This window comes from Artibeus jamaicensis, unplaced genomic scaffold (genome assembly GCF_021234435.1).
Source record: "Artibeus jamaicensis isolate MK-2021 breed Jamaican fruit bat unplaced genomic scaffold, CSHL_Jam_final contig_410, whole genome shotgun sequence".
NCBI classification, from domain to species: Eukaryota; Metazoa; Chordata; class Mammalia; order Chiroptera; family Phyllostomidae; genus Artibeus; species Artibeus jamaicensis.
The window spans coordinates 2,173,469-2,200,883 of NW_026521820.1; the positions used below are offsets into that span (position 1 = coordinate 2,173,469).

Sequence of the window (27,415 nt, forward strand, 5' to 3'; positions counted from 1 at the left end):
GCCGCGCATGCGGCACTACCCTCAAGTATTTTGGAGAGACCCCATGGATGGGTCTCGGCACGGCCCTGACCCGGTACTAGTTTGGGGCCGAGGGTATGTTTGTGTTTTTCCCACAGACGCTGAGTACCCACGGTGGTTGCCCGAGAGGTGTGTCCGCCATGCCCAAGAGCAAAATAGAGAAGCTCCGAAGGAGACTCGCGGCCATGTCACTGAGGAACCGGAACACCCATCCCCGGAGAGCCCAGAGGAGACTCCAGCAGTTGGCGCTGATCTTGAGCCTCCTGTGGATACTGAGAACTCAAGTGAAGGCTGAAGAATACTGGGCCTTCCTTCCAAATCCTCCCGTCCTGCATCCAGTTACTTGGGGGGACAATGATTTTGTGCCTGTTTATGTGAACAATACCCAGGTCTTAGGCCCGCCGTCTTCCGGGCATATCTTGCCCGTGTCAGCTAAGTATAATTATACCGGCTTGTCTACTACTCAACCCATTTGCTTTTCTTCGACCCCAGGAAATTGTACTCTTATCTCCAGGTATACTGATTAGGATAGTAATTTCACTGATGGACCTCATTGGGGTGTGGACATGCTTTATCTTCATAGAAATGTGAGCACCACTACTGTTGACCAGGGGTCTCCTCCTCCTGACATCCCGGTATACAAGCAGAGAACGCCCTCTCAGAGCCAGTGAGGCCCGACATAGAGAATTTGTCATCTCAACCATACCGTTTGTGATCAAGGGATTTGTGACTGGAGTGATTACCAAGAAGGGACCTACAGGCCCATGAACCTGCTATATGGAATATAGACAAAGAATAATCGGACCTATCAGACTATGCTTTGGAAGGCTGTCGCCTCCCTCCAATATGTCACCGTAGCCAAGAGACAAGTAGTTTGGATGCATATAGGAACACAAGACACTATCTCCGTAGACGGAACCCAGAAAAATGTATCTGTCATAGCTTATATACCTGACCCCTTTGCGTTTATTACAGGGGATTTACAGCTTGCTCAGAATACCATGTATAATCTAACCTGTCATGATTGCATTTTAACCAATTGTCTTAATTCCTCCTTGAATGTGAGCTGCTCGAGCAAACGTAAGTAATGAGAATCCTCTTTTGCATTTGAAGTCTAGACTGTTTGACCCTGAGGTGGTAAGGCGAGACGTTGCCGGAAGCCCACCCAGGGGCTCCCAAAAGAGGGGACGCCCTCAGGAGTAGTGACTAGGTCACTTTTGGTTTAGATGTGTGAGAACCGCGGTTCGCCTGTATGAGAAGAAATTAGGTTCACTTGTATAAGAAGAGAAACTATGTCTGTGCCGGTGTCAGTCTTTGTTTGTTACAGCTATGTCAGTGTCTGTGTTTCTATGTCTAGTTTGTGATTTTTGTCTCTGAGCGTATTTGTAAGCCAAATCAACGGCTTGTACGTCGATCTAAAGCAACAGAAATTGGATATGACCAAAAATGAAATTCCACTATATTATATAAAGTAAAAAAGGGGGAGATGTTGGAGCCCAAGAGGCCTCTGAGGGGTCGAGGATAGGGTCTAGCACTGCGGGTGTGGTGACTGGGCCTGGTTTCCGGCCTCGGGGCTATCTTGGGTTGTAACAGTTCTCTGACCCCTTGAGAAACTAGCCGCTTCTCCCATCAACTCATATCTTTGGCCTGTGCATCATGTACCAAGAAAGTATGTTAGCTTGGGAACGTCCGGACTCTAAGGGAAGAGATAAACTTTGTAGGTCAAGGAAGTGAGCTACGTGCCAGAAGGCTTCTCCTTTGTTCTCCTTTGTATCCAAGATTGTATATAAGCCAGAAGACTGCGCAATAAACTTGCCTTATGCCAGCAGAGCATTTGGTCCTCTCCTTTATTTCAGTCCCTCGCTCAGCCTCACGACCACCCTTGCCTCAGCGGGCTGTGGCACTGCATCAGATAGATTGGTTATCTCCTACTTGCTTAGGTCTTTCTCTGGAGTTTTGATGTGTTCTTTTACTTGGGCCATATTTCTTTGTGTCAGCATACCTGTTATGTTGTAAGGGGGCAGGGCCTTAGGTATTCTCCAGGGCAGGGCAAACCTCTTTGCTGCATTGTGGTGCTCTCTGTTGGAGAGGTGTCAGTCAGAAAACAATGTGGCTTGCTTGCTCGGCTCTACCCCACTTTCCAATAAGCTCTTGTGTGAAACTGGGAGCTTCTACTAATGTGGCAACACCTGTCTAGTTTAGGGCTAGCTTTGAGTCTTAGTTTTCCATTCAGCCAGCCCTGCCTTGCTCCAGTAGTCTGCTGTCTTGCCAAAGGACCACTCAGCCTGCTCCACCCATGTGGTCTGCCTCCTTGCTTCAGGTTTCCTCCACACAACTAGCTGCCTGTCTCCTTCCTACCAGTTCAGTTGAATGTTTCTTTAATTCCTTCACTGTTGGAGTTCCATGCAGTTTGATTTTCTGGTACTTCTGTTTGTTTATTGTGTTTTTTTCAAGATTTTATTTATTTATCTTCAGAAAGGAAAGGAAGGAGAGAGGGAGAGAAACATCAGTGTATGATTGCCTCTCGTGAGTCCCCTGCTGGGAACTGGCCTGCAACCCAGGCATGTGCCCTGACTGGGAATAGAACAGCAATTGTGTGGTTCACAGGCCTGTGCTCAATCTACTGAGCTACACCAGCCAGGGCTTGTTTATTGTTTTGTTTTTTTTTTAAATTAATTTATTTTACTTGTTGTTCAAGTACAGTTTTCTGTCTTTTACTCCCATCCCAGTACAGGCCCCCAATGCTCCTCTCCTCCCTCCCATTTCCACCTACCTTAGTTTTTGTCCGTGTGTCCTTTACACTTGTTTCTATAAACCTTTCCCTTTTCCCCTGAAATTCCCTCCCCTTTCCCCTCTGGTCCCTGGCAGCCTGTTCTCCATTTCATTGTCTTTAGTTATATTTTGCTTGCTTATTTGTTTTGTTGTTTAGCTTCCTGTGAAAGGTGAGATCATATGGTATTTGTCCTTCACCACCTGACTTATTTCACTCAGCATAATGCTTTCCAGTTCCATCCATGCTGTTGCAAAGGGTAAGAGCTCCTTCTTTCTTTCTGCTGCATAGAATTCCATTGTGTATATGTACCATACTTTGGGGATCCATTCATTTACTGATGGGCAACTGGGTTGCTTCCAGCACTTGGCTATCGTAAATTGTGCTGCTATGAACATTGGTGTGCATAGGTTCTTTTGAATTGGTGCTTCAGGATTCTTAGGATATAATCCTAGCAGTGGAATTGCTGGGTCAAAAGGCAGGTTAATTTTTAGTTTTCTTAGAAAATTCCATACTGCTTTCCATAGTGGTTGTATCACTCTGTAATCTGACCAACAGTGCACTAGGGTCCCCTTTTCCCCACAACCTCTCCAACGCTTGTTTGTTGCTTTGTTCGTGATGGCCATTCTAACCAGTGTAAACGGGTATCTCATTGGGGGTTTTAATTTGCATCTCTGTGATATCTAGTGATACTGAGCATCTTTTCATGTGTGTCTGGATCCTCTGTATGTCCTCCTTGGAGAAGTGTCTGTTCAAGTCCTTTGCCCAATTTTAAATTGGGTTGCTTGTCTTCTTAGAGTGGAGTCACGTAAGTTCTTTGCATATTTTGAAGATCAAACCCTTGTCTGAGATATCATTGGCAACTATGTTTTCCCATACAATCGGTTCTCTTTTGATTTTTAAGTTTTCTTTAGCCATGCAGTAGCTTTTAATTTTGATGATATCCCATTTGTTTATTCTTTCCTTTATGTCCCTTGCTGTAGGGGACATATCAGTAAAAATGTTGCTGCATGAAATATCTGAGACTTTTTCCTGCCACTGTTCTCCTCTAAGACTTTAATAATGCCACAGCTTATATTTAAGTCTTTTATCCACCTTGAATTTATTTTGGTGTATGGTGTAAGTGATGCTCGAGTTTCATTTTTTTGCATGTAGCTGTAGAGTTCTCCCAATACCATTTGTTGAAGAGGCTATTTTACTCCATTTTTTGCTGCCCCCTTTGTAGAATATTAATTGACTGTAGGGACTTGGATTTATTCCTGAGCTCTCTGTTCTGTTCCATTGGTCTAAGTGCCTGTTTTTATGCCAGGCTCTTTTCATTACAGTGGCCTTGTTATACAGTTTGGTATCAGGTATTGTAATCCCACCTATTTTGTTCTTCTTTCTCAACATTGCAGCTGCTACTTGGGGTCATTTAAGGTTCCATATAAATTTTTGAAGTGTTTGTTTTATGTCTGTGAAATATGCCATTGGTACTTTAATAGGTATTACATTGAATGTGTAAGTTGCTTTGGGTAGTATGAACATTTTGATGATGATAATTCTTCCCATCCATGAACAGTGTATATGTTTTCATTTGTGTGTGCCTTCCTTGAATTCTTTCTTCAGTGTTGTGTAATTTTCTGCATACAGGTCTTTTACCTCCTTGGTTAGGTTTCTTCTTACATATTTAATTTTTCTTTTTGGTATATCGAATGGGATTTTTTTCTTGATTTCTGCTTCAGCAGTTTCATTGTTGGTATAAAAAATGACTTTTTTTTTTACTAGATATTGACTTTGTATCCTGCTGTTTTGCCAAATTTGTTTATTAGGTGGAGCAGTTTTTGGGTGGAGTCCATAGGATCTTCCATGTACACTATCATGCCATCTGCAAACACTGACAGTTTTGTTTCCTCCTTTTCGATTTGGATGCCGTTTATTTTATTTTCTTGTCTGATTGCTGTGGCTAAAGTGTCCAAAACTATATTGAATAGAAGTGCTGAAAGTGGACAACCTTGTCTTGTTCATTATCTTAGTGGAAAAGATTTTAGTTTTTGCCCATTTGGTATGATGTTGGCTGTAGGTCTCTCATGTATGGCCTTTATTAGGTTGAGGAATGCTCTCTCCATTTTCACTTTGTTGAGTGTTTTTATTGTAAATGGGTGCTGTACCTTATGAAAAGCTTTTTCTGCATCTATTGATATGATCATGTGATTTTTGTCTTCGCTTTTATATGATGTATTACATTTCCTGATTGCAAATAGTGAACCATCCTTGAATCCCTGGAATGAATCCCACTTGGTCATGGTGTATGATGTTTTGAATGTATTGTTGGATGAAGTTTGCCAATATTTTGTTGAGGATTTTTGCATCTATGTTTATCAGCGATATTGGCCTGAAGTTTTCTTTCTTTGTTGTGTCTTTCTCTGGTTTTGGGATTAGGATGATTCTGGCTTCATAAAAAAAAAAGTTTGGGAGTCTTCCATCATTTTGGATTTTTTGGAATAGTCTGTGAAGAATAGGGGTTAGCTCTTCTTAAATGCTTTGTAGAATTCTGTGAAACCATCTGGTCCAAGGCTTTTGTGTGATGGGAGTTTTTTGATTACTGCTTCAATTTCATTTGCTGTTATTGTCTTTTCATGCTTTTTGCTTCTTCCTCACTCAGTTTTGGAAGATTATATTTTTTTGGAAATTTGTCCATTTCACCTAGGTTTTCAAATTTCTTGGCATACAGTTCTTCATAGTAATTTCTTACAATCCTTTGTATTTCTGTGGTGTCAGTTGTAATCTCTCCTATTTCATTTCTGAATGTGTTTATTTGTGTCCTCTCTCTTCTTTTCTTGATGAGTCTGCTTAAAGGCTTGTCTATTTTGTTTATCTTTTCAAAAAACCAGCTCCTGGATTCTTTGATCTTTATAATTGTGCTTTTATTCTCTATGTCATTTAATTCTGCTCTGATGTTGGTTATTTCCTTCCTTCTCCTTGCTCTGGGCTGTCTTTGTTATTGTTCCTCGAATTGCTGTGAACATAGCATTAGGTTGTTTGTTTTGAAATGTTTCTATCTTTTTTAGGTAGGCCTGTATTGCTATGAACTTCGCTCTTAGGGCTGTTTTTGCTGTGTCCCATATGTTTTGGGTTGTTGTGAGTTCATTTTCGTTTGTTTCCAGAAACTTTTTATTTTCTTCCCTAATTTCATTCTTGACCCATTTGTTGTTTGATAGCATGCTATCAATCTCCATGATTTTGAGTGTTTTGGGTTTTTTCCCTTGGGGTTGGTTTCTAGTTTCAGTTTTTGTGGTCAGAGAAAATGCATGGTATGATTCCAATTTTCTTCAATTTGTTTAGGCTTCTTTTATGTCCTGTTATGTGGTGTATCTTTGAAAATGTTCTATGTGCACTTGCAAAGAATGTGTATTTAGCTTCTTTGGAATGAAAGACTCTATATATATCAGTTAAGCTTATTTCATTTAGGGTGTTGTTCAATGCCACAGTATCTTTGTGGTTATTTCATTTGGAAGATCTATCCATTTTTGACAGTGGGGTGTTAAAATCCCCTACTGTAATTGTGTTGCTGTCAATATCTTTCTTGAAGTCCTCTAAGATTTTGTTTATATATTTGGGTGGTCCTATATTGGGTGCATATATATTTACAATGTTAGTGTCTTCTTGGTGGATTCTTCCCTTGAGTATTATGACGTGACCTTATGGGCGTCTCTTTATGGCCTTTTTTGAAGTTGATTTTCTCTGATATGTGTATTGCTACCCCGGATTATTTTTCCTGTCTGTTTGCTTGGAAAATTTATTTCCAGACCTTCACTTTTAGACCCTGTATGTCTTTTGTCCTGAGGTGGGTCTCTTGTAGTTAGCATATGTGTGGGTCATGTTTTCTCATCCATTTAGCTATTCTATGTCTTTTGATTGGCGAATTTAATCTGTTTACACTTAAGGTTATAATTGATAGGTACTTGTTCATTGCCATTTGTACCTTTGTTCCTCTGTGTCTCTCTGTTTTCCTTTTTTTCCTTAAAGCAGTCTCTTTAGCATCTGTTGCAGAGCTGGTTTGCTGAAGATGTATTCTTTTAGACTTCTTTCATCTTGAAAGCTTTTTATTTGGCCTTCTATCTTGATTAAGAGCCTTGCTGGGTAAAGTAGCCTTGGTTGCAGCCCTCTGGTGTCATTACTTGGAATATTTCTTGCCATTCTTTTCTAGCTTGGAGCATTTCCATTGAGAAGTCAGCAGCTGACCTTATTGGGGCTCTCTTGTATGTTACTTCCTTTTTCTTCTTTGCTGCCTTTAAGATTCTCTCTTTCTCTTAGAATTTTTGCCATTTTAATGATGATGTGTGTTGAAGTGGGCCTCTTTGGGTTCCTCTTGACTGGGACTCTGTGATTTCTGGATTTATATGACTTTTTCTCTCATTAAATTTAGGGAAGTTTTCCATCATTACTTTTTCATATAGATTTTCTATCCCTTGCTCTTCTTCTTTTCTTTCTGATATCCCTAATTTTCAGATATTATCACATTTCATACTGTCTTGCATTTCTCTTAATCCCTCTTCATTTTTTCTGAGCCTCTTTTTCTTTTCTTTCTCTTTCTGGGTGTTTTTTCTACCTTGTCCTCCAGCTTGCTGATCCCATCTTCTGCTTCATTGATCCTGCTTTTGATTTCTTCTACTGTGTTCTTCAGTTCATAAATTGTATTCTTCATTTCCTCTTGGCCCTTGCTGATAGTTTCCATTTCGTTTTTCATGTTGATATAGTTTGCAGTGAGTTCATTATAGTTCCCCTGTAGTTTCTGGTAGCTCATTGTGAGCTCTTTGAACTTTCTGATAACTACTGGTTTGAATTCAATATCTGATAGTTGAATTGCCTGTATTTCATCTATCATTTTTTGTGAGGCTTCCTCCTTTTCTTTCATTTGGGGATTGTTTCTTTGTCTTCCCATTGTTTGTGAGACTCTTCTTGTTAGCTTCAGCTTCTTGAATTGATTTGTTCTAGCTTCCTGGGTTTATGGTGTGAACTTCTGTGGTATATCTGTGAGATTCAGTGGTGTAGTCTCCTCGATCTTCCAAGCTCACTGGTCTTTGGCTGTCCTTTAAGTTGGCTATGTGTTTGTCTTTGGGTTTTGATTGTTTTGGGGTCTTTCTCTTGTGGGTCCTTCCCACCAGCTGGTTAACTAAGGGTCCCTCTGTGTACCACCTGTCGTAATTTTTTGTGATGGTGAGGGCAGCTTGTGTTGAAGCTATTTCTTCCATGTGTAAAAGGTTTTGAGAATTCTCTTTTGCTCTTGTTCAGTTGTTTGTACTGTATATTTTCTCCACTATTTGGTTGTATTTCTAGATAGGTCTTGGAGTGAGGTTTGTGTGGTTTCCACTCCCTCCTTCACCTTCTTCTGTTGTTATCTGTTGGTGGTTCCTTTGTTGTTGGGTTTCCTCTTCCAGTGGGTATCCTGGTATTCACCACTTCCACCTACTCTTTTTTTTTTTTTGTGAGCAGTTGGAGGGGAAGGCAGAATGGTTTATAACAGCAGGAGAGTATTCTATGATATTTACAGTAGCAGCCAGTAGAGAAGAGATAGGACATCTTTTAGCTATGTACAGTAGTAACCATAATCTTCAACCCATTTAGCCACTTTTAAGAAAGTATGGACAGAAGATAAGGCTCTTGTTTGGGAGGGAAGGCTTGTGAGTTGGATCTAGAAAGCAATAAGGTTGTGGGAAGTCAGATTCTGAGGTAAGGTGAGAGTTAAGGGTAGTAAATAGGCGTAGTGTATGAGCAAATAGAGTTAACCACGCTATTACTAGAGTTCAGGAAACTGTGAAGTGGGTTAACTGTGAAGATCTGGTAGGGGTGTTGTGAAGTAGTTACAATTGTATGAAACAGCTATTATTTACAATAATATTAGAGCAACAATCTGTCACACGGACAGAGTCCATGTGACTGGATAACATGAATGGGGGTATAGAACTTTAAGTAATATGCTAAAGGAACACAAGTCATGTGAAGGATAGTTATATTCGCAGTACACTGTGTAAGAGAGAACAAGGGAAACCTGTCAAATGATACAATATAACCAGCGAAGGCAAAGAAGACTATACAAAAAGAGGAGGACTACAAAGATACTATTAAAATAAAAGATGTAAGAATAATGAAAAATAATACAGATATGGAATAAGTTGTAGTTTCTCTGCTATAACAAAGTGAAATTTGTTTTTACTGTTCAGATGCCCCCTCTTTGGGTCCAACTCTGGTATTTTCGCAGTTCCAAGTTGTTTGTCTCACTTGTGGGTAAAAAAAAAAAAGGCAGAAGGGAGGCTGAAGAGATAAGTTTGGAAAGAAAGGAAGTCAGAATAAAACAAGAAAGAAGGAAAGAGAGGGAAAAGGTATTGGAAGATAAAACAATAATACAATTTAAAAAATAAAAGATTACTTAAAACAAAACAGACGTTCGGCCAAGATGGAGGCATAGGTGGAAACACTGTGCGTCCTTGCACAACCAAGGTTAAAGACAACAAAGTTCCAGTAACAAAAATGCAGCCAAAACACACAAAATTGAACTGTATGGAAGTCTGAGAACAACGAATCATTAATCCAGACTGGTAGAAGGGGTGGAGGCAGCAGCTGGCAGTGCAAGGTTGCACATGAAAAGTCAGCTGGAACCACCCAGGAGCACAGACAGTGGTTGGCAGATCCCAGGTGTGGGGTGGCAAGGGGTGGACCCAGTGAGGGCCCAAGGTGGCTGGCTGAGCACGGTCACACATTCGCACATAGATAAACCAGGCAGAGGAGCGAGCAGTGAAACAGACTGCACAGGCTAGGTCCCCAGTGACAGGAATTGAAGTCCAAAAGCACCAATTGAAAAACCTTTCAGGGTCCAGGTGCTGGGAGAAGCTCCCAGGCTCAAGAGAGTTTGTTGGAGAGACCCAAAGAGTCCTAGAGGATGCACAGGCCCATACAGCCAGGAGCCGGCACCAGGGTGGTCCAGTTTGCTTGTGGGAAGCAGCAGAGAGTACTTAAATCTACCCTAGTGAGCACCTAAAGCTTTGCTCCTCATATGGAACAGGTGTGAACAGACCAAAACATTATGGCTCAAGAACAGCTCAAAGCCCCAGAGCCAATAATTCTAAGTGACCAATAGATACCCAACCTATCAGATGCACAGTTCAAAACACTGGTGATCAGGAAGCTCACAGAACTGGTTGATTTTAGTCACAAATTAGAGGAACATATGAAGGCTAAACTAATTGAAATGAAGGGAAATGGACAGGAAACCAGTAGTGATGGAAAGGTAACTGGAACTCAAATCAAGGGAGTGGAACAGAAGGAAGAAAAAAAATGACCAAACAGAAAAGGATGAAGAAACAAGAATTCAAAAAGATGAGTAGGAGCTTAGGAATCTCCAGGATATCTTTAAATGTTCCAACATCTGAATTATAAGGGTACCAGAAGGGGAAGAGGAAGAGTGAGTGGAAAACTTATTTGAACAAATAATAAAAGAGAACTTCCCCAATCTGGCAAAGGAAATAGACTTCCAGGAAATTCAGGAAGCTCAGAGAGTCCCAAAGAAGTTGGACCCAAGAAGGAACACACCAAGGAACATCATCATTACATTAGCCAAGATTAAAATGAAGGAGAGCATCCTAGAAGCAGCAAGAGCTAAGGGGACAGTCACCTACAAAGGAGTTCCCATCAGACTGTCAGCTGAGTTCTCAAAAGAGACCTTACAGGTAAGAAGGGGCTGGAAAGAAGTATTCCAAGTCATGAAATGCAAGGACCTACATCCAAGATTGCTCTATCCGGCAAAGCTTTCACTTAGAATGGAAGGGCAGCTAAAGTGCTTCTCAGATAAGGTCAAATTCAAAGAGTTCATCATCACCAAGCCCTTATTATATGAAATGTTAAAGGGACTTATCTAAGAAAAAGAAGATAAAAAAGATGAACAGTGAAAGGATAGCAAACTCACAGTTATTAACAACCACACCTAAAACAAAAGCAATCTAAGAGGACAGCTAGATCAGAAGCAGAACCATAGAAATGGAGATCACATGGAAGTTTAGCAACAGGGGAGTGGGAGGATGAGAAGGGGGGAGAAGTTTCAGAGAATAAGTAGCATAGATGGTAGGTAGAAAATGGACAGGGGGCAGGGCAAGAATACTATGGGACATATAGAATCTAAAGAACTTGTGACACATGGATATAAAGGAAAAGGGGGAATAGTGGGGAGGGTGTGTGCAGGGTGGAGTTGAATGAAGGGGGGAATAGGACAACTCTAATGGCATAATCATAAAATATTTTTTTAAATAAATAATAAAAAATAAAAAATTTCAATTTAGAAAAAAAAACAAAACAAAAAAACAACCACCTCTTGTTGGTTTCCAACTGGCCAAACCAGTTTTTCTGGTCTAGCTATCTGCAGCAGGCTAAGGGGATTGGTGTGGCTTTTCTCCCTTCCTGATGTGTACTCAGCCAGTCTTGTAAGCACTCTCCCAAGAGTTAGTCTGTTGCCTCTCCCCAGTGCCCCATGCAAGGGTTCCAGGTCTTCTTGAGAACACTTTCCCCAGGGTCATTGCTGTGGCTGGGCTGTGGGTGCCTGTGCGGCAGCCAGGTTGTTTGGGCTTTGGTGGGAGCCCTTCCCAGTGCTATGGGGGAGCTCAGGGCCTTACTCTTGCCTAGGTGGGGCATAGGCTTAGCAGCTGTCACAGGAAAATCCTCCAGTTTTACTTTTTGAGAAATTCCTCATACTCAAGGAGGAACATGCCGCTTACTACATCCCAATTCTCCAGCCAGACTAGTGCCTATCGGGATCAGTGCATATCACTGTGGGGCTCTCAACTCTCCCAAGCCGGCAACCACAGACTCCACCAGCGATCGAGGCCCTTGTGTGTTTGCCTCTTTGACCTTACTCCCCTCTCTGCAACTTTAAGCAACAAGGTCTCTCTTGGTGGTGCTCAAACCCTGCTTGGCCGGGGAGGGAGGGAGCAGTTGATCTGGCTCTCTCCCAAGGACTCAGTGACAGGCCCCTGGCTCCTAAAGAATCTGTGGTAGACCCAGCACTGGGCAACTGGGCACAGGCATGGAGCTATAGCTGCGTCCCTGTGCTGGTCCCTGGGACCTTACTGACCTGCAGTATTCTCCTTACATTCTGGTTTTTCAGTGTCCGCTACAATTTCTGGTCTCTTATTTTCATATATGGTGGGGTACTATTGGCTGTTTGTTCTGTTTCTCCATAGATCAGCCAGGTTTTCTCCTTGTCTTCCAGTCCAGAAGTAACAATTATCCCATGCCTTCAGAAGTGCTCTGCTCCCAATCCAAAGTGTCACAGCTACTGCTGTTAGCATACAAGTTTATTGTTTTTAGAATCTGTTTATTGTTTTTAGGTTGGTTGTTATTCTCCTTTTGCTTATGAGGAAGCGAAGGGTTTCTACCTAGGCCTCCATCTTGGCCAGAACTCCTGTTTAAGCTTTTAAAGTAGGGAGCCTTTTATTGTTTCTTATATTAATAAGGTGCTTCTAAGGTTTTAAATTTGTATATGCTTGCCCTGGCTGGTGTGGCTGAGTGGATTGAGTGCTGGCCTGCGAACCAAAGGGTCACTGGTTTGATTCTCAGTCAGGGCACATGCCTGGGTTGTAGGCCAAGTCTCCAGTAGGGGGTATGCAAGAAGCAACCACACATCGATGCTTCTCTCCCTCTCTTTCTTCTTCCCTTCTCCTCTCTCTAAAAATAAATTAATAAAATCTTTTTACAAATCTACAAATAAATATGTGTATGCTTTATGTTTTTTGTAGTTGACTTTATTAAAATAAGGACATTTCCTTTTGTTTCTAGCTTGCTTAAAGCTAGAATATTAAATATTTTGAAAAGTTGCATATACAGTACAAAGAATTTTTTGTTGGAACCATTTGAAATTAAATTGGGATACCTTTCTCAAATACTTCAGTGTGTGTATCTCCTACAATCAAGTATGTTCTTTCACATAATCATGGTATAACCATCAAAATCAGAAAATAACATTAGTACATATTACTACCACCTAATCTTCAAACCCCTCAGGGTTCATCTATTGTCCTAATAACTTTCTTAATAACAAAGGATTCTAATTCATGGGTTCCATATGGTTTTCATGTCTCAGATTTTCTGTTTTTAATTTGTTAGTAATATGTTAAGTGCTTATTTTCTGCTGTTAAACCATTCTGATATTTAACACTTTGATCATATTTTAGTGTAATATACTATTAATGTTAATTTGCTATTATTTTTGGTTAATTTCATTGGTATAATTTACATAAAACAAAGTACATGTGTTTTAAGTCTATAGTTTGGACAGTTTTTCTTTTTTTAAAAAATCCTCACTGAAGGACATGTTTATTGATTCCAGAGAGAGAGGAAGGGACAGAGAGAGAGAGAAACATTGATGCAAGAGAGAAAATTGATTGGTCATTTCCTGTACACACCCTGACTGGTCATTGAACCCAAAACCTAGGTATGTGCCCTGACCTGGCATGAACTTGCAACCTTTGACGTATGGGACAAAGCTCCAACCTACTGAGCAACCCAGCCAGGGACAGTTCAGAGAGCTTTAACACCTGTATTTACCAATGAAACCACCACCACCAAGATACAAAACACTTCCATTACAACCCTTCATGCCTCCTTGCATTTACTTCCTTCCTACCCCTAGTCCCTATAAATCGGTCTTGTCTTTTCTTGAGTCTCATATGAAAAGAATCCTATAGTAGGTATTCCTTTGTGTTTGGCTTTTTTTGCTCAGTGTAGAATTTTCTCAGTATAGATTCTTCCATGTTATTTATTGCATATATTTGTATTTTTTAATTTCTGCATAGTATTCCATTGTATGTATATAATCTCAATTTGTTTATCCATTTACCTGTTGATAGACATATCTGTCATGTCCAGTTTGAGGATATGAGGATAAATCTGCTATAAACATGTATATGAGTCTTTGTATGTGGGCTTATTCTTTTATTTTTCTTAGATGAAGACCTGTAAGAAAAATACTGGGTCATAAAGTAAGTATATGATGAACTTTAAAAGTGATTGCATCATTTACACTTCTGCCAACAATATGTAAGAGTTTCATTTGTTTCACCTCTTTAACACTTGGTATTTTCAGTCTTTTTCATTTTAACCAGTCTAGTGAGTATTTGTTTGTATATGAGTGTGGTTTTAATTTGCCTGAGGGTTATTGATATTGAGATTCTTTTCATGTGCTTATTCAACATTTGTTATTCTTTCTGTAAGTGTCTGTTCAAATGTTTTGCCTTTTAAAAATTTAATTGTTTTTATTTTATTATGAGTTGTAAGAGTGTTTCTTATATTCCTGATACAAGTTTTTTTGTCAGATAAACATTTTGTGAATGTTTTCTTCCAGTCTCTGACTTGCCTTTTTATTTTCTTATCAATGTCTTTCAAAGAGCAAAAAGTTTTAGTTTTGAGGAAGTCAAACTTATTAACTTTTCTGTGTAGTTTCTGCTTTTCCTAACAAATCTTTGCTTATGTGCCAGTATCACAATTTTTTTCTTTGTGCCCTTTTTGTTATTTGAGCATATGTGTAATGTTCATCTTTAATTCTGAGGTAGATTAGATTCTTTTGGTTTCCAGTAACATAAAGAAATAAAGGAGGCTATATCATAAGGTTGCAGGGGCTTTCCATGGTTCCAGAAGGCAGGCATGCAGGTGGGTCTAAGAGACAAACACTGGAAAGTTGTCAGGAACCCAGGATATGCTCTCTAGCCCTTATATCTGCTTTCTTCTTTTTGCAGACTGGCTTGCTCTGACCATGTGATTCAGAGCCTCTTCCACTTTCCTAGGATAGGGAACCTGATTGTTTCAGTTTGGGGACAGAGCCCCAACCTGGTCCAGTTAGCTATTGGGGGTTGGGATTCTGTAATAGAAAACAGCCTGGGGATTGGGGCCACTTCCAAAGAAAATCAGTGCGGCTTGTGATCTGCTCACATACTCCCAAAAGTGGTCACTATTCTACTATCTTCCACTCATGGTGAGTACTTCTTTGTACCATTTTTGACTTGTAGCTTTCACCATTAATTTGTGATTACTCCAGGCTTTTTTATTTTCCCAATCTGCAGCTGTATTCTTCAGCACTTGTGGAATATGAGGATCATGATCCATGTAATTATGATAGAAGTTTTGGTGTGAAAGCAGTAAAGAAAGAAATCTGTAGAGGAAGGAGGTTGGTAAGTATAAGTGATTTTATTACTCATACAGGATGAACAGACCCTTGGGATACCTTGAAAAGAAAGTCTATTTCATCCTCTAAACCAAGAAAGTCTATCCCATCCTCTAAATCAAGGATAGAGATGTATCTTGGAGAGCTGAAGGAAATGGGACCTTTATTGGAAACTCAGATTGGCTGAACATTTAATATTTAAAGGTAAATGGCAAAAAGCTTCATCAGCAAAATAGATGTGAGTTAGAATGGTTTTGGCTGTAAGTAGAAGGAATACCAACATAAACTGGCTTTAATAAAAAGGATGCTTATTTTCTCACTTAGCCAAAGGAGAAACAGCCTTAAGGTTGGTTGATTCAGTGGCTCAATGATGTTATCAAGAGCCTATCATGCTCTTCACCTTCTTATCCACAAAATCCTCTAGTTCCTTTTTGTTCATATAATGGCTGCAGGCAGCAATTGAATCATCGGACTTTCTTGTTTTTGTCTAAGGAATGAGAAAGTTCATCCCTAAAGCATGGAATAAGAGCCCTGAGAGTTTAATTGGGCCACACCCTTCTTTCTGCACCAATTCCTAGAGATGACTATAACTAATCAGGATCTACCCTTGAAGCTGGGGTCAGCTTTCAGTGATAAGGAAGATTGCTGAATACTCACCCTGTTGGGTCCATTGCATTTAGACTTCCTCCGTGAACGGCCCTTCACAGCAAGTGTTAGTACTTAAAGCCCTTACCACTACCATGATAAGGTTAATGATTTGAGGAACATTTATTTAACCCTTGCAAGGTGTCAGCATATATGGACAGTTTTTTCACAGCTTGACATGCTTTGAGAAGAATCAGCACAGGGTGCTCAGCAAGCAGATACTTCACTGTGACTGGGGCATAGGAATCCTTCCTAGTTGGGTGACAATGAAGATGAGGACGTGGGAATTTGGAGAGAGAGAACAGGATGTGCAAAAGTGTGGAAGGCAAGAATGACAAGGCACATTTATAATACTGTAAGCATATGACACTCCATTATCTGTATTGACTTCATGGAATTCCATAGGATGACCCAGAGTGCATGAAACCATTCCCTTGTTGTTAGATAATCAGTTGTTTCTGGTTTCTCCCTGTAACAACTAATGCTGCAGTAAACATCTTTGTACATATATCCTTGTGTACTTGTTTGAGTGATACTGTAGAACATACTCCAAGAAGTGGAATGGCTGAGTCAAAGAGGATGCTTTTTACAAATTTTAAAACATGCTGACAAACTGTCCCCCAGGAAGGTTGTACCACTTTCTACTTCTGTACACAGTGGATGAAAGAGCACTGCTCCCAACCCTTGACAAAAATGAATATCAAACTTAGTAACTTTTGTCAGTCTGAAAGAAAATTTTATCTTGTATTTCCCTGGTTACTGGAGAAATTGAACACTATTTTTCTTTAGACTTCTTTTATCCTCTCAGCTCACCCAGCTCCAGCAGTTCTTTAATGATCCCTTTACAGTATGTGGCTCCACATCATAACCATGATCCCTTATTGCAGTCACTCTCTTCCAAACACCCTGTACTCCCTCTCCCTACCCCCCACTTCCTTACTTTCCTAGCAAAGCCCCAATCCCAGTGAAATGCATCTGTCTGTTGCCTGCATGTCTGCATATGCTGGGTAGTGCCTACACTTGAGTAGTTGGGAACTGGAGAAAACCCACAAATGTGTTGGCTGATCTTAACTAGATTCATGGCTACAAAATACTCAAACAGACCTTCAAAATACTTCACTTTCCACATTTCCTGTTTCATATTTTCATCTCTCTTTAAAACCTCTCCCCACATCAACTTTCCATTCCCAAGTTAATAACTACACCTGATTTTTATAGACTTTATTTTTAGAGCAGTTTCAGGTTCACAGAAAAACTGAGGGGAAGTTTCAGAGATTTCACATGTCCTTCACACATGTACAGCCTTCCCCACCATCAACATCCCTCAACAGAGGGTGCATATGGTAAATAGTAATGAACCTACATTGACAGGTTATAAACACCTACAATCCATAGTTTACATTAGGGTTCATTCTTGTACATTTCTTTGCCTGGTTTTTACTAAGAAAATGGCAGCTATTAGGTAGGAACTCCTACTACCTAAACCACCAACCACCTACCTCTGTCCCACCTGGACCTCTGTGCTGTGAAAGCTAACCTTCCTTTTGGACTTTGGGACTAGTCCCCTCCCCTTCTTAAGGAGTAAACCCTTATGAACATGATCAACAGATCATGTCATCTTTAAAAAGAAGTCCCTTACCACAAAAAATTGTCAATTGCAATGTCACTTCTCTGTCCTTCGTTGACCTTTTAGCAGTATTCATTACACAGCTGTTTGTGCCCTGTACCTTGAAGCACTTTATTCTTTTGACCTCCTAGACATAATCTACTAGTGTATCTCTTACTTTCTGGCTGCTGTTTACTAGGCACTTTGGCTTTTTTTCCTTCTCTGCTCAACCTCTAAAGTTTGGAGTGCCCAGTGCTCTGCCCTGGGCCCCTTCCTCAATGTGAACAGCCTTCCTACATGACCTCATCCAGTTCTCATGGCTTTAATACTGTACTTATGCCAGTGGTTATATCTCTAACCCTGATGGCCAGCCTGACACAGCTACATGGATATCTATCAGCATCTCATGTTAAACTGGCCAAAAAAAGAACACACTTCCACCCCCCCCCACACACACATATACATACTCCATCCAAACCTGTTCACTCTTCACTTCAATAAACAACACATCATTTGTCTATCATCATCTCATCAACCTCCCAGCCCAGCATCAAGCCTGTCAGTGCCACCCAACAGCCTTTGCATCCTCTACTTCTCTCTCTGTATCACTACTCTCCTGTAATGAAGTCCCTGGTCTCCCTCTTTTGGATGGTTAGTGAACACTAGTGATACTTGTCTTGCTTTCTCTCCTGCTCATTCTTACCCCAGCCCATTCCCCACACAGCAGCCAACATAGCATCTTAAAAAAAGTATTGCTCACTTTATGCTCCCCTTGTATGAAGATAAAACCCTAACTCCTTACCCTGGCTTATAAGCCCTACATGTCACAGCCCTTCCTACTCCTTAGATCTTATCCCAGACTCTCCTGTTGCCTTCCTTTCTGTTTCTACGATGCTAGCACCCCCTGTCCAGCACTGTCTTTCCAGTACGTCTGCCAACAGAGTAGCTCATTCTTGCTTACAGAATAAGGCCTTCTGCTTAGAATGTCCTCTTTGTTTTTTGTTTTGTCCTATTTTTGCATGCTAGGAGCTCTTCACATCTAAGCTTCACCTCCTCAGAGACACCTTTACTGATCACCCAGTCTGAAGTACAGACTCAGTGATACTGTGTCACTTCACCTTATGCTGATTCTCTACAAAGCGTATATCATTGTGTTTTTAAGTTTGCTTTATGTGACCATTGTCTGTGTCCCCTATAATAGTAACTCTGTCTGGGCAGGTAGCTTATCCACTGTTGTCTCCTTATCCTAGAACAGTTCCTGCCACATCACAGCCATTCAATAGTCTTTAAATGAATGAATATTTACTAGTCATTGTATTTCTTCTCTGATTTGCTACTTCTCATTTTTCTATGGATTAGCAGTCTTAACCCTCTATCAAATATGCGGCAAACATTTTTCTTTCAACCTTTTCCTTTATATTTTAATGGTATCTGCCATTATAAAAATAGAAGTTTAAATGTTTTATATGTATAGTCAGATCTGTCTTTTTCTTTGTAGCTCTTGGGTTTCCTGCCCCACTTAGAAAGTCTTCCTTATCTTAATATTATACTTTTTTTCTTTCTCTGCTACTTTATAATTTTTTAAGATTTGTTTTCTTAAATACAGTTTTAGCTTTAATCCATGTGGGATTTATTTGGGAATATATTGTGAGGTAGGGACCTAACTTCTTTTTCCTGCAGATATGTTCAGATGGCCCCCCAAATTAAATGATCATTTTTTTGTGCCTTGATTTAAAATTCTGTCTTCAACATAATCTAATTTCTCACTTATATTTGAATTTTCTTTATTTATATGGCTGCTTGTGCTGACTTTGGGATATTATGTGAGCTGTCTCCTACTTTGCAAGATGGTTTCCTTGTGCTTCCACTTAATGCAGCCAGAGTGTGATGTAAATCAGCCCTGATCATGGCTCAGATTCCCCTAAACTTGTTAGATTCCAGTGGCCACATACTGTCCTCCCAGCCATTTCTATACCACCTACATATGTAAAATACCAGATCAACAGACTAATATATAAAGCAAGAGAGCAAATAAATTGAAGTAAGTAAAACCTTGTTACTCAGGGTTTTTTTTTTTAATTTAAAATTTGGGGCCCTACTACATAGATTCCAGAAAGGTTTTACTTTATTTCATAATGTTCTCAGTTTTAATTCTGTAAAACAGGCATTGTTTAAGACTCTAGATCTAAGAGGGGGCTTGGCTGGAGATCATACGGCTCTTAGTGGAGATCATTCAGCTCATATGGCCAGGAGGTGCCCTAGCCACAGACTCAGTGTCCATATCAGACCCCCATGCCTACACCTGGACAATTTTGCCAACCCCGCTTTTTGAAAATCTCTTTTTAAAAGAGAGAGATTATTTTTTAAACAAAAAGAGTTTTCTGCTTTTAATCAAATCATTACAACATAGTCTGTGCCAAGTGTTCTAGTTTGCTAAGTGACCGAGTATAAGTAATGTACCTGAGGATGTTAGGGCTGCTGACTTAAAAATAATATTTAATGACATGTTTAACTTTAAATTTTAGGAAAAATTATTAAAAACAGATGCTTACTCGGTAAAATTTATTATTTTGTAGAAATGCACATTTTGTGGTAAAAGAGGAGCTACCATGGGATGTGATGAAAAAGCCTGTGCCAAGAATTACCACTTTTTCTGTGCCAAGAATGACCACGCAGTTCTACACACTGGATCTGAAGGAATTTATAAGTACTTAATAAAACTCATTTGGGGAACTTGAGTAAGGAATGGTTAGATTAAGTCAAGGAGATTTTTAAGCTAATATTATGCAAGTCACTTCCAAGTAATAGCTTGGTTGGGGGTCCTTAGTTGGGAACCTGACTTCACAACACCTTCTCTATATATCATAGGAAGAAAATAAGCAGGATTGGTTTTGGTTTTGGTTTTGGTTTTGGCTGTACTCTTCCTACGTTCTTCTTTCCCAGTAGAAAGCACTGGTTGTCATAGTGGCATCTGTGGCCTGCCTAATGGGTAGCCATGAGACTGGAAACCAGTTCACATTTGCTCTTTTCTACAAATAGAAAAGGAGCCTTACTTGTTAGCCACAAGTCCATTATTTATCCATCTTGTCTGTTGAATGAATGTCTTTTCCCACCATTGTCACCACTATCTTACCTACATATAGATTCTAAAAATAATAAACTATGCAGCAGTAATCAGTGCTTTAGCCCTTGAAGGAAATTGTTTGTATTGCTTTTGACTTTTAAATGCTGTTTCATGTCTTCAGTCATTCTTTAGTTAATTTTGATGCAATAATGCATATTTCAAGTCCAGTAGAATTATATTTGTTTTGTCCAGGAAGAAACTTGAGCTTCCTTCTGATGAAAGGTTTCATTTCAGTTAAATGATCATACAGTATAGTAAAAAATAAGTAAGCCTGTTCTTAACTAAATTGATTCAGGTCATGCTAAGTTAACTCATGTTAACAAAGTATAAAACATACCATATAAAGTTGAGGAAAAAAATTCTTTCTTAAAATAGTTTTGACTTGTTTAAGGCTATGAAATGGAATAAAATAGAGAATAATTAAAGTTGAAGAGCCAGGCAGACACTTCTTACTTCTTTAGGGTATATCTGTGATTGTGATTGACATTTCAAGTTCTAGTGAAATATATATGTATATATACAATCACAACGTGCTGAATAATAGGATTAGTTAAGTGAGAGCATTATTTTTTAATATAATTTTTGTAAGATCTGTTACATTCCTAAATGATATTTTAAAATTCCATATGGAAGCTAGGTGTTTTCTTTCCTGTGGGACACAGCTCTAATTTTAATAGCCATTTTATGCCAGGAATACTTCCAAGTACTTTATAAATTTTAATTTATTTAATCTTCATAACAGCCTCACAAGGCAAATACTGAGGAAACTGAGGCCTGAAAGACCTTAGTAATTTGGACCCAGGCCACATAGCTTCAGGGCTCTAGATTCCTTGCTCTTCACCATGATACTGACTTTAAGTGTAGGGTCTATATATGCAAAACAATACAGGCTTGCCTACAATTAAAAGAAGTTTGTTAAGTAATTTTAAATCTGATTTTGAGCAAGTTTTATAGGTATTTTGTTGTTTGAAACTGGAAAGGTAATATGTAAATACATTAATTTTGTATTGTACTTCTTTTTATATTTGATTTCCTGAGAAATTTATAGATTGTAATATTCTTTTACTTTTTTATTGAAGTATAATTGATATACATCATATTAATTTCAGATATATAACAATGATTTGACATTTATATGTATTGCAAAGTGACTGGCATTCTAAGTCCATTTATTATCTGTTACCATACAAACTTACATATTTTTCTTGTGTTGTGAAACTTTATGGTTTACTTCTTAGTGACTTTCAAATTTGCAATACAACATTATTAACTACAGTCACCAAGCTGTACATTACATCCCCATGACTTATTTTATTTTATTTTAATTGTTCATGTACAGTTTTCTGTCTTTTATAACTGGAAGTTTGTACCTCTTGATTCCCTTTGCCCATTTCACCCCCATCCTAACCTCTTCCTTTCTGGCAACTACTGATACTCCGTATTTCTAAGATTGGTTTTGTTTATTTATTCTTAGTTTTTAGATTCCATATATAAGTGCAATAATACATTGTCTTTTTCTGTCTGCTTATTTCATTTAGCATAATAGCCTCAAGGTCCATCCATGTTATCAAGAATGGCTGAATTTTTTTATGGTTGAATAGGATTCCAGTGTGTGTGTGTGCATGCTGCACATCAACCACATTTCTTTATCCACTCATCTATTGTTGGGCACTTAGGTTGTTTTCATATGTTGGCTATTATAAATAAAGCTGTAATGAACATAGGGTGAATATATTTTTTGAATTAGTGTTTTTGCTTTCTTTGGATAAATAACCAGAAATAGATTACATGGTACTTCTATTTTTAATTCTTTTTTTTAAAACTTTTTTATTGATTATGCCATTACATTCGTTCTATTCCCCCCCTCCATTCCCCTCCACCCTGCATACCCCTCCCCCACCATTTCCCCCTTTAGTTCATGAACATGTGTCTCAAATTCTTTAGATTCTGTATTTCCCCTACTATTCTTACCCTCCCCATATCTATTTTCTATCTACCGTCTATGCTACTTATTTTCTGTACCTTCTCCCCCCTTCTCCTCCTCCCACTCCCCTGTTGCTAACCCTCCATGTGATCTTCATTTCTATGGTTCTGCTCCTGATCTAGCTGTCCTCTTAGTTTGCTTTTGTTTTAGGTGTGGTTGTTAATAACTGTGAGTTTGCTGTCCTTTCACTGTTCATATTTTTTATCTTCTTTTTCTTAGGTAAGTCCCTTTAACATTTCATATAATAAGGGCTTGGTGATGATAAACTTCTTGAATTTGATCTTATCTGAGAAGCACTTTATCTGTCCTTCCATTCTATATGAAAGTTTTGCTGGATAGAGCAATCTTGGTTGTAGGTCTTTGGTTTTCATGACTTGGAATACCTCTTTCCAGCCCCTTCTTGCCTGTAAGGTCTCTTTTGAGAAATCAGCTGACAGTCTGATGGGAACTCCTTTGTAGGTGACTGTCCCCTTATCTCTTGCTGCTTCTAGGATTCTCTCCTGCATTTTAATCTTGGCTAATGTAATGATGATGTGCCTTGGTGTGTTCCTTCTTGGGTCCAACTTCTTTGGGACTCTCTGAGCTTCCTGGATTTCCTGGAAGTCTATTTCCTTTGCCAGATTGGGGAAATTCTCCTTTATTATTTGTTGAAATAAGTTTTCCACTGGTGGCTGTGCCTTTCCCCCTTCTGGTACCCCTATAATTCGGATGTTGGAATGTTTAAAGATGTCCTGGAGGTTCCTAAGCTTCTCCTCATTTTTCTGAATTCTTATTTCTTCATTCTTTTCTGTTTGATCATTTTTTTCTTCCTTCTGGTCCACTCCCTTGATTTGAGTCCCAATTTTCTTTCCATTACTATTGGTTTCCTTTGTATTACCATGCATTTCAATTACTTTAGCTTCCATATGTTTCTCTAATTTGTGACTAAAATCGACCAGTTCTGTAAGGATCCTGATAATTAGTGTTTTGAACTGTGCATGTGAAAGACTGGCTATTTCTTCATTGCTTAGATCTATCACTTCTGGGGCTCTGAGTTGTTCTAGAGCCATTTTTGGTCTATTCGTGCCTTTAAGTAAGCAGAGCGGAGCGAAGCCTTAGTTGTTTACCAGGATGGGGCGACCCAGGTTGCTGGTTTGTGACGCTGTGTGTGGGGGCATGGTCAGAGAGGGAGCAATGGCGGTCCTCTCCGCTAGCCCAGTCCATCCAGTCACACCGCTTGCCCCGGGCCTGTTTATGGGATCGGAATTGTGCGAGCCTGCTGCCCCGCGCAGGCTTCCCTTCTCACTGGTTTATCCACACGCAGATGCGCGACCAACCAACCCCAGCCCGCCGTGCCTCTTCCCTGTGTGCTCCCGTAGCTAGCCCGCAATCAGCGCCTTTGGCTGCATGCGCACCGCACAAGGGGATTTTTTCTTGCCAACCTGCTCCGCTGCTGGCTTCGCTTCTCTTACCGGTTTAGCTGAGCATTTAGTTGTCTTTGGACTCCATATTGTCAATTTTCTGTGTGGCTTGGTTATGTTTATTGTTGTTAAAAATAGTTGTTCTTAGATTTGGTTGTGCACAGAGGCAAGGTGGTTCCACCTACGTCTCCATCTTGGCAGAAGTCTATTTTTAATTCTTTAAGACATTTCCATGCTGGTATCCACAGTGTCTGCACTATTTTACTTTCCCACCAACAGCATACAAGGGTTCTTCGCATCTTCACCAACACTTGTTGTTTCTTTTCTTTTTGGTAATAGCCATCCTAACACATGTGAGTTGATATCTCATTTTGATTTTGATTTGCATTTCTGATTAGTGATGTTGAGAATCTTTTCATGTGCCTGCTGGCAATCGGTATGTCTTTTTGGAAAAATGTTTGTTCAGAGTCTGCCCATTTTAAAATTAAACTGGTTACTTTTTGCTACTGAATTGTATTCATTCCTTATATATTTTAGATAGTAACCCTTATCATATGATTTATAAATATCTTCTCCCATTGGTTGCCTTTTTATTTTGTTGATAGTTTTCTTAACTATGCAAAACTTTTTTAGTTCAGTATAGACCATTTGCTTATTTTTGGTCTTGTTGTCCTCGCCTTTGGAGTTAGAGCCATAAAAACATCCTTAAGACTAATGTTATGGAGCTTATGACCTATTTTTCTTCTAGGAGTTTTGTGGTTTTAGGTCTTACATTCAAGTCTTTAATCCATTTTAAGTTCATTTTTATGGTGTAAGGTAGTTTCTTCTTTTGGATGTGGCTGTTCAGTTTTCTCCTGTTTCAGTTTTTCTCAGCTCTCCATGTGATCTCCATTTCTGTGGTTCTGTTCCCATTGCCCATTTTTTAATTGGCTTGTTTGTCTTCCTGGAGTGGAGTCATGTGAGTTCTGTATGTATTTTGGAGATCAAACCCTTTTCCAAGGTATCATTGGCAATATGTTTCCTATATGGTTGGTTCTCTTTTTATTTTAATGCTGTTTTTTTTTTAGCCATACAGAAGCTTTTTATTTTGATGAGGTCCCATTTGTTTATTCTTTCCTTTATGTCTGTTGCCCTAGGGGACATATTGGCGAAAATATTGCTGCATGAACTGTCTGAGATTTTCCCGACTATGTTCTCCTTTGGGAATTTTGTGGTTTCAATGACTTATATTTAAGTCTTTTATCCACCTTGAATTTATTTTTGTGTATGATGTAAGTTGGTGATTGGGTTTCATTTTTTTGCATGTAGCTGTCCAGATCTCCCAACACTATTTGTTGAAGAGGCTCTGTTTACTCCATTTTATGCTTTCTCTCACTTTGTCAAATATTAATTGAGCATAGAGACTTGGGTTGATTTCTGGGCTCTCTATTCTGGTCCATTGATCTATGTGTCTGTTCTTATGTCAGTACCAGACTCTCTTGATTACAGTGGCCTTGTAATATAGTTTGATATCAGATATTGTGATCCCTCCTACTTTGTCCTTCTTTCTCAAAACTGTTGCAGCTATTTGGGGTTGTTGATGGTTCTATATAAGTCTTGAAAGTGTTTGTTCTATATGTGTGAAATATGAAATTGGTAATTTAACAGGGATTATGTTGAATCTAAAAATTGCTTTGGGTAGTGTGGACATTTTGATGATGTTAATTCTTCCAATCGATGAACATGATATATGCTTCCATTTGTTTGTATCTTCTTTAATTTCTTTCTTCAGTGTTGTGTAGCTTTCTGAGTACAGGTGTTTTTATCTCCTGGTTAGGTTTATTCCTAGGTATTTTATTTTTCTTGTTGCTATATCAAATGGCATTTTTTTTGCTGGTTTCTGTTTCTGACATCTTATTATTGGTGTACATTAATGCGTTTGATTTCTGAATACTGACGTTGAACCCTGCTGTTTTGTAATATTTGCTTATTAGGTGGAGTAGTTTGGGGGTTAATTCCATAGGGTTTTGTATGTACAATATCATATTATCTTCAAACAGTGACAGTTTTACTTCCTCCTTTCCAATTTGGATGCCTTTTATTTCTCTTTCTTGTCTGAACAGTATTGTTTCTCCCTTGCTGCTTTTAAGATTCTCTCTTTGTCTTTAAAACTTGGCATTTTAATTGTGATGTACCTTGGAGTAGGCCTCTTTAGGTTCATCTTGATTGGGACCTCTGTGCATCCTGAACTTGTGTGGTTTTTCCTCTCTCCAAGTTTGGTAAGTTCTCTGTTTTTTCAAAAAGGGTTATTATCCCTTGCTCCTTTTCTTCTCCTTCTGGTACTCTTATGGTTTGTTACGTTTCATGTTGTCTTGCAGTTCCCTTAAGCCATCTTCATATATTTTGAGTGCTTTTTCATGCAGCTTCTCTACCTTGTTCTTCCCAGGTAGTACCTTGTTTTCCAGCTCAGTAATGCAGTCCTCTGCTTCATCCAGCCTGGTTGTAATTCCTTCTAGTATGTTTTTAATTTCAGAAATTTTATTGTTCATTTCTTCCTGGTTTTTGTTTATAATTTCCTTTTTTGTATTGTTGTAGTTGTCACTCAGTTCCTTGTAGTTGTAAGTTCTTTGAGCATCCTCATAACCATTCTTTTGAATTATATGTCTAAAAGTTTACTTGTGTCCATTTAGCTGTTTTAGTGGGGAGTCTTCTGTTCCTTTGATTTCAGGTTCTTTCATTGTCTCACTATTTTAGGTGACTTTTTGTTTATTTCTGTGACTCCTGATGCTCTGCTTTGTTAGCTGTTTTTGTAGGGTGAACTCCTGTGGTTCAAGTTCTGTGGGATTCAGTGGTGTGATCTCTTTGATCTCCTTGTCTGGATGCTCTGGAATTGCCATTTCTTCTCTTTGTGTGGGCTCTCTTGTTGTACTTGGGTTTTACCTGTTAGTGGTTCCTGTTGTGGGTTCTCACCTCTAGTAGGTTTCCTGCTGTTCACAACTCCCACCTTATCTTCTGTGAGATCAGTGCCAGGGCAAAGGCGAAATGGGATAAGACAGTGGGAGAGTATTCTATGAGACTTAATCAAGCTGTGAAAAGAACAAATACATCCAGAACTCCTTGTTGATAGAGAACATATAGGAGATCCTTCAGAGAAATACAGTATTAACCATGATATTTCATCCACCTACCCACTTTTTATAAAAGGTGAAAGAGTTAAGACTCTTTTCAGTGTGGGGAAGAATGTGAGTTGAATCCAGAAAACAGGGTGCTTGCGTGAGGTTAGATAGTGAGACATAGTGAGCATAAGGGATAGAAACTAGGCATAGTGTACAAGAGAATAAAGTTATTCATGGCAATAATAAAGCTCAGGAAGACAGTGAAATTGGCCAAGACCATGGAGGGGTGCTGTGTAGGATTTACAATAATATGGAACAACAATTACTTATAATAATATAGGAACAACAATAAAATGACAAGAAATAGATGATCTGAATTTGAAAAATTGAAAGTAAAAGACTAATAGTAGTGTGTTATTAGAGTACGAGTGAAGTGAGAGAAGAAAAATTAAAACGCAATGTGAAAGGGAAAACAAAACCAGTCAAACAATACAATTAAACAAAATGAAAACTAAACAGAATGAAGAGATATAAAAATAATAAATAAAAATAACAAAAGAAATATTAAAAATTTAAAAATGCAAGTTCC

The 27,415-nt window shown here is 39.1% G+C and overlaps 1 protein-coding gene across 1 annotated transcript in view; it reads left to right on the top strand.

The window, feature by feature from the left end:
• PHF11 (PHD finger protein 11) overlaps positions 1-27,415 on the top strand; it is a 60,230-nt gene that overhangs the window by 10,158 nt on the left and 22,657 nt on the right. The window contains 2 exon segments of the mRNA XM_053665375.1: positions 14,872-14,979; positions 19,800-19,930. Coding sequence (XP_053521350.1) covers positions 14,872-14,979; positions 19,800-19,930 — 239 coding nt within the window.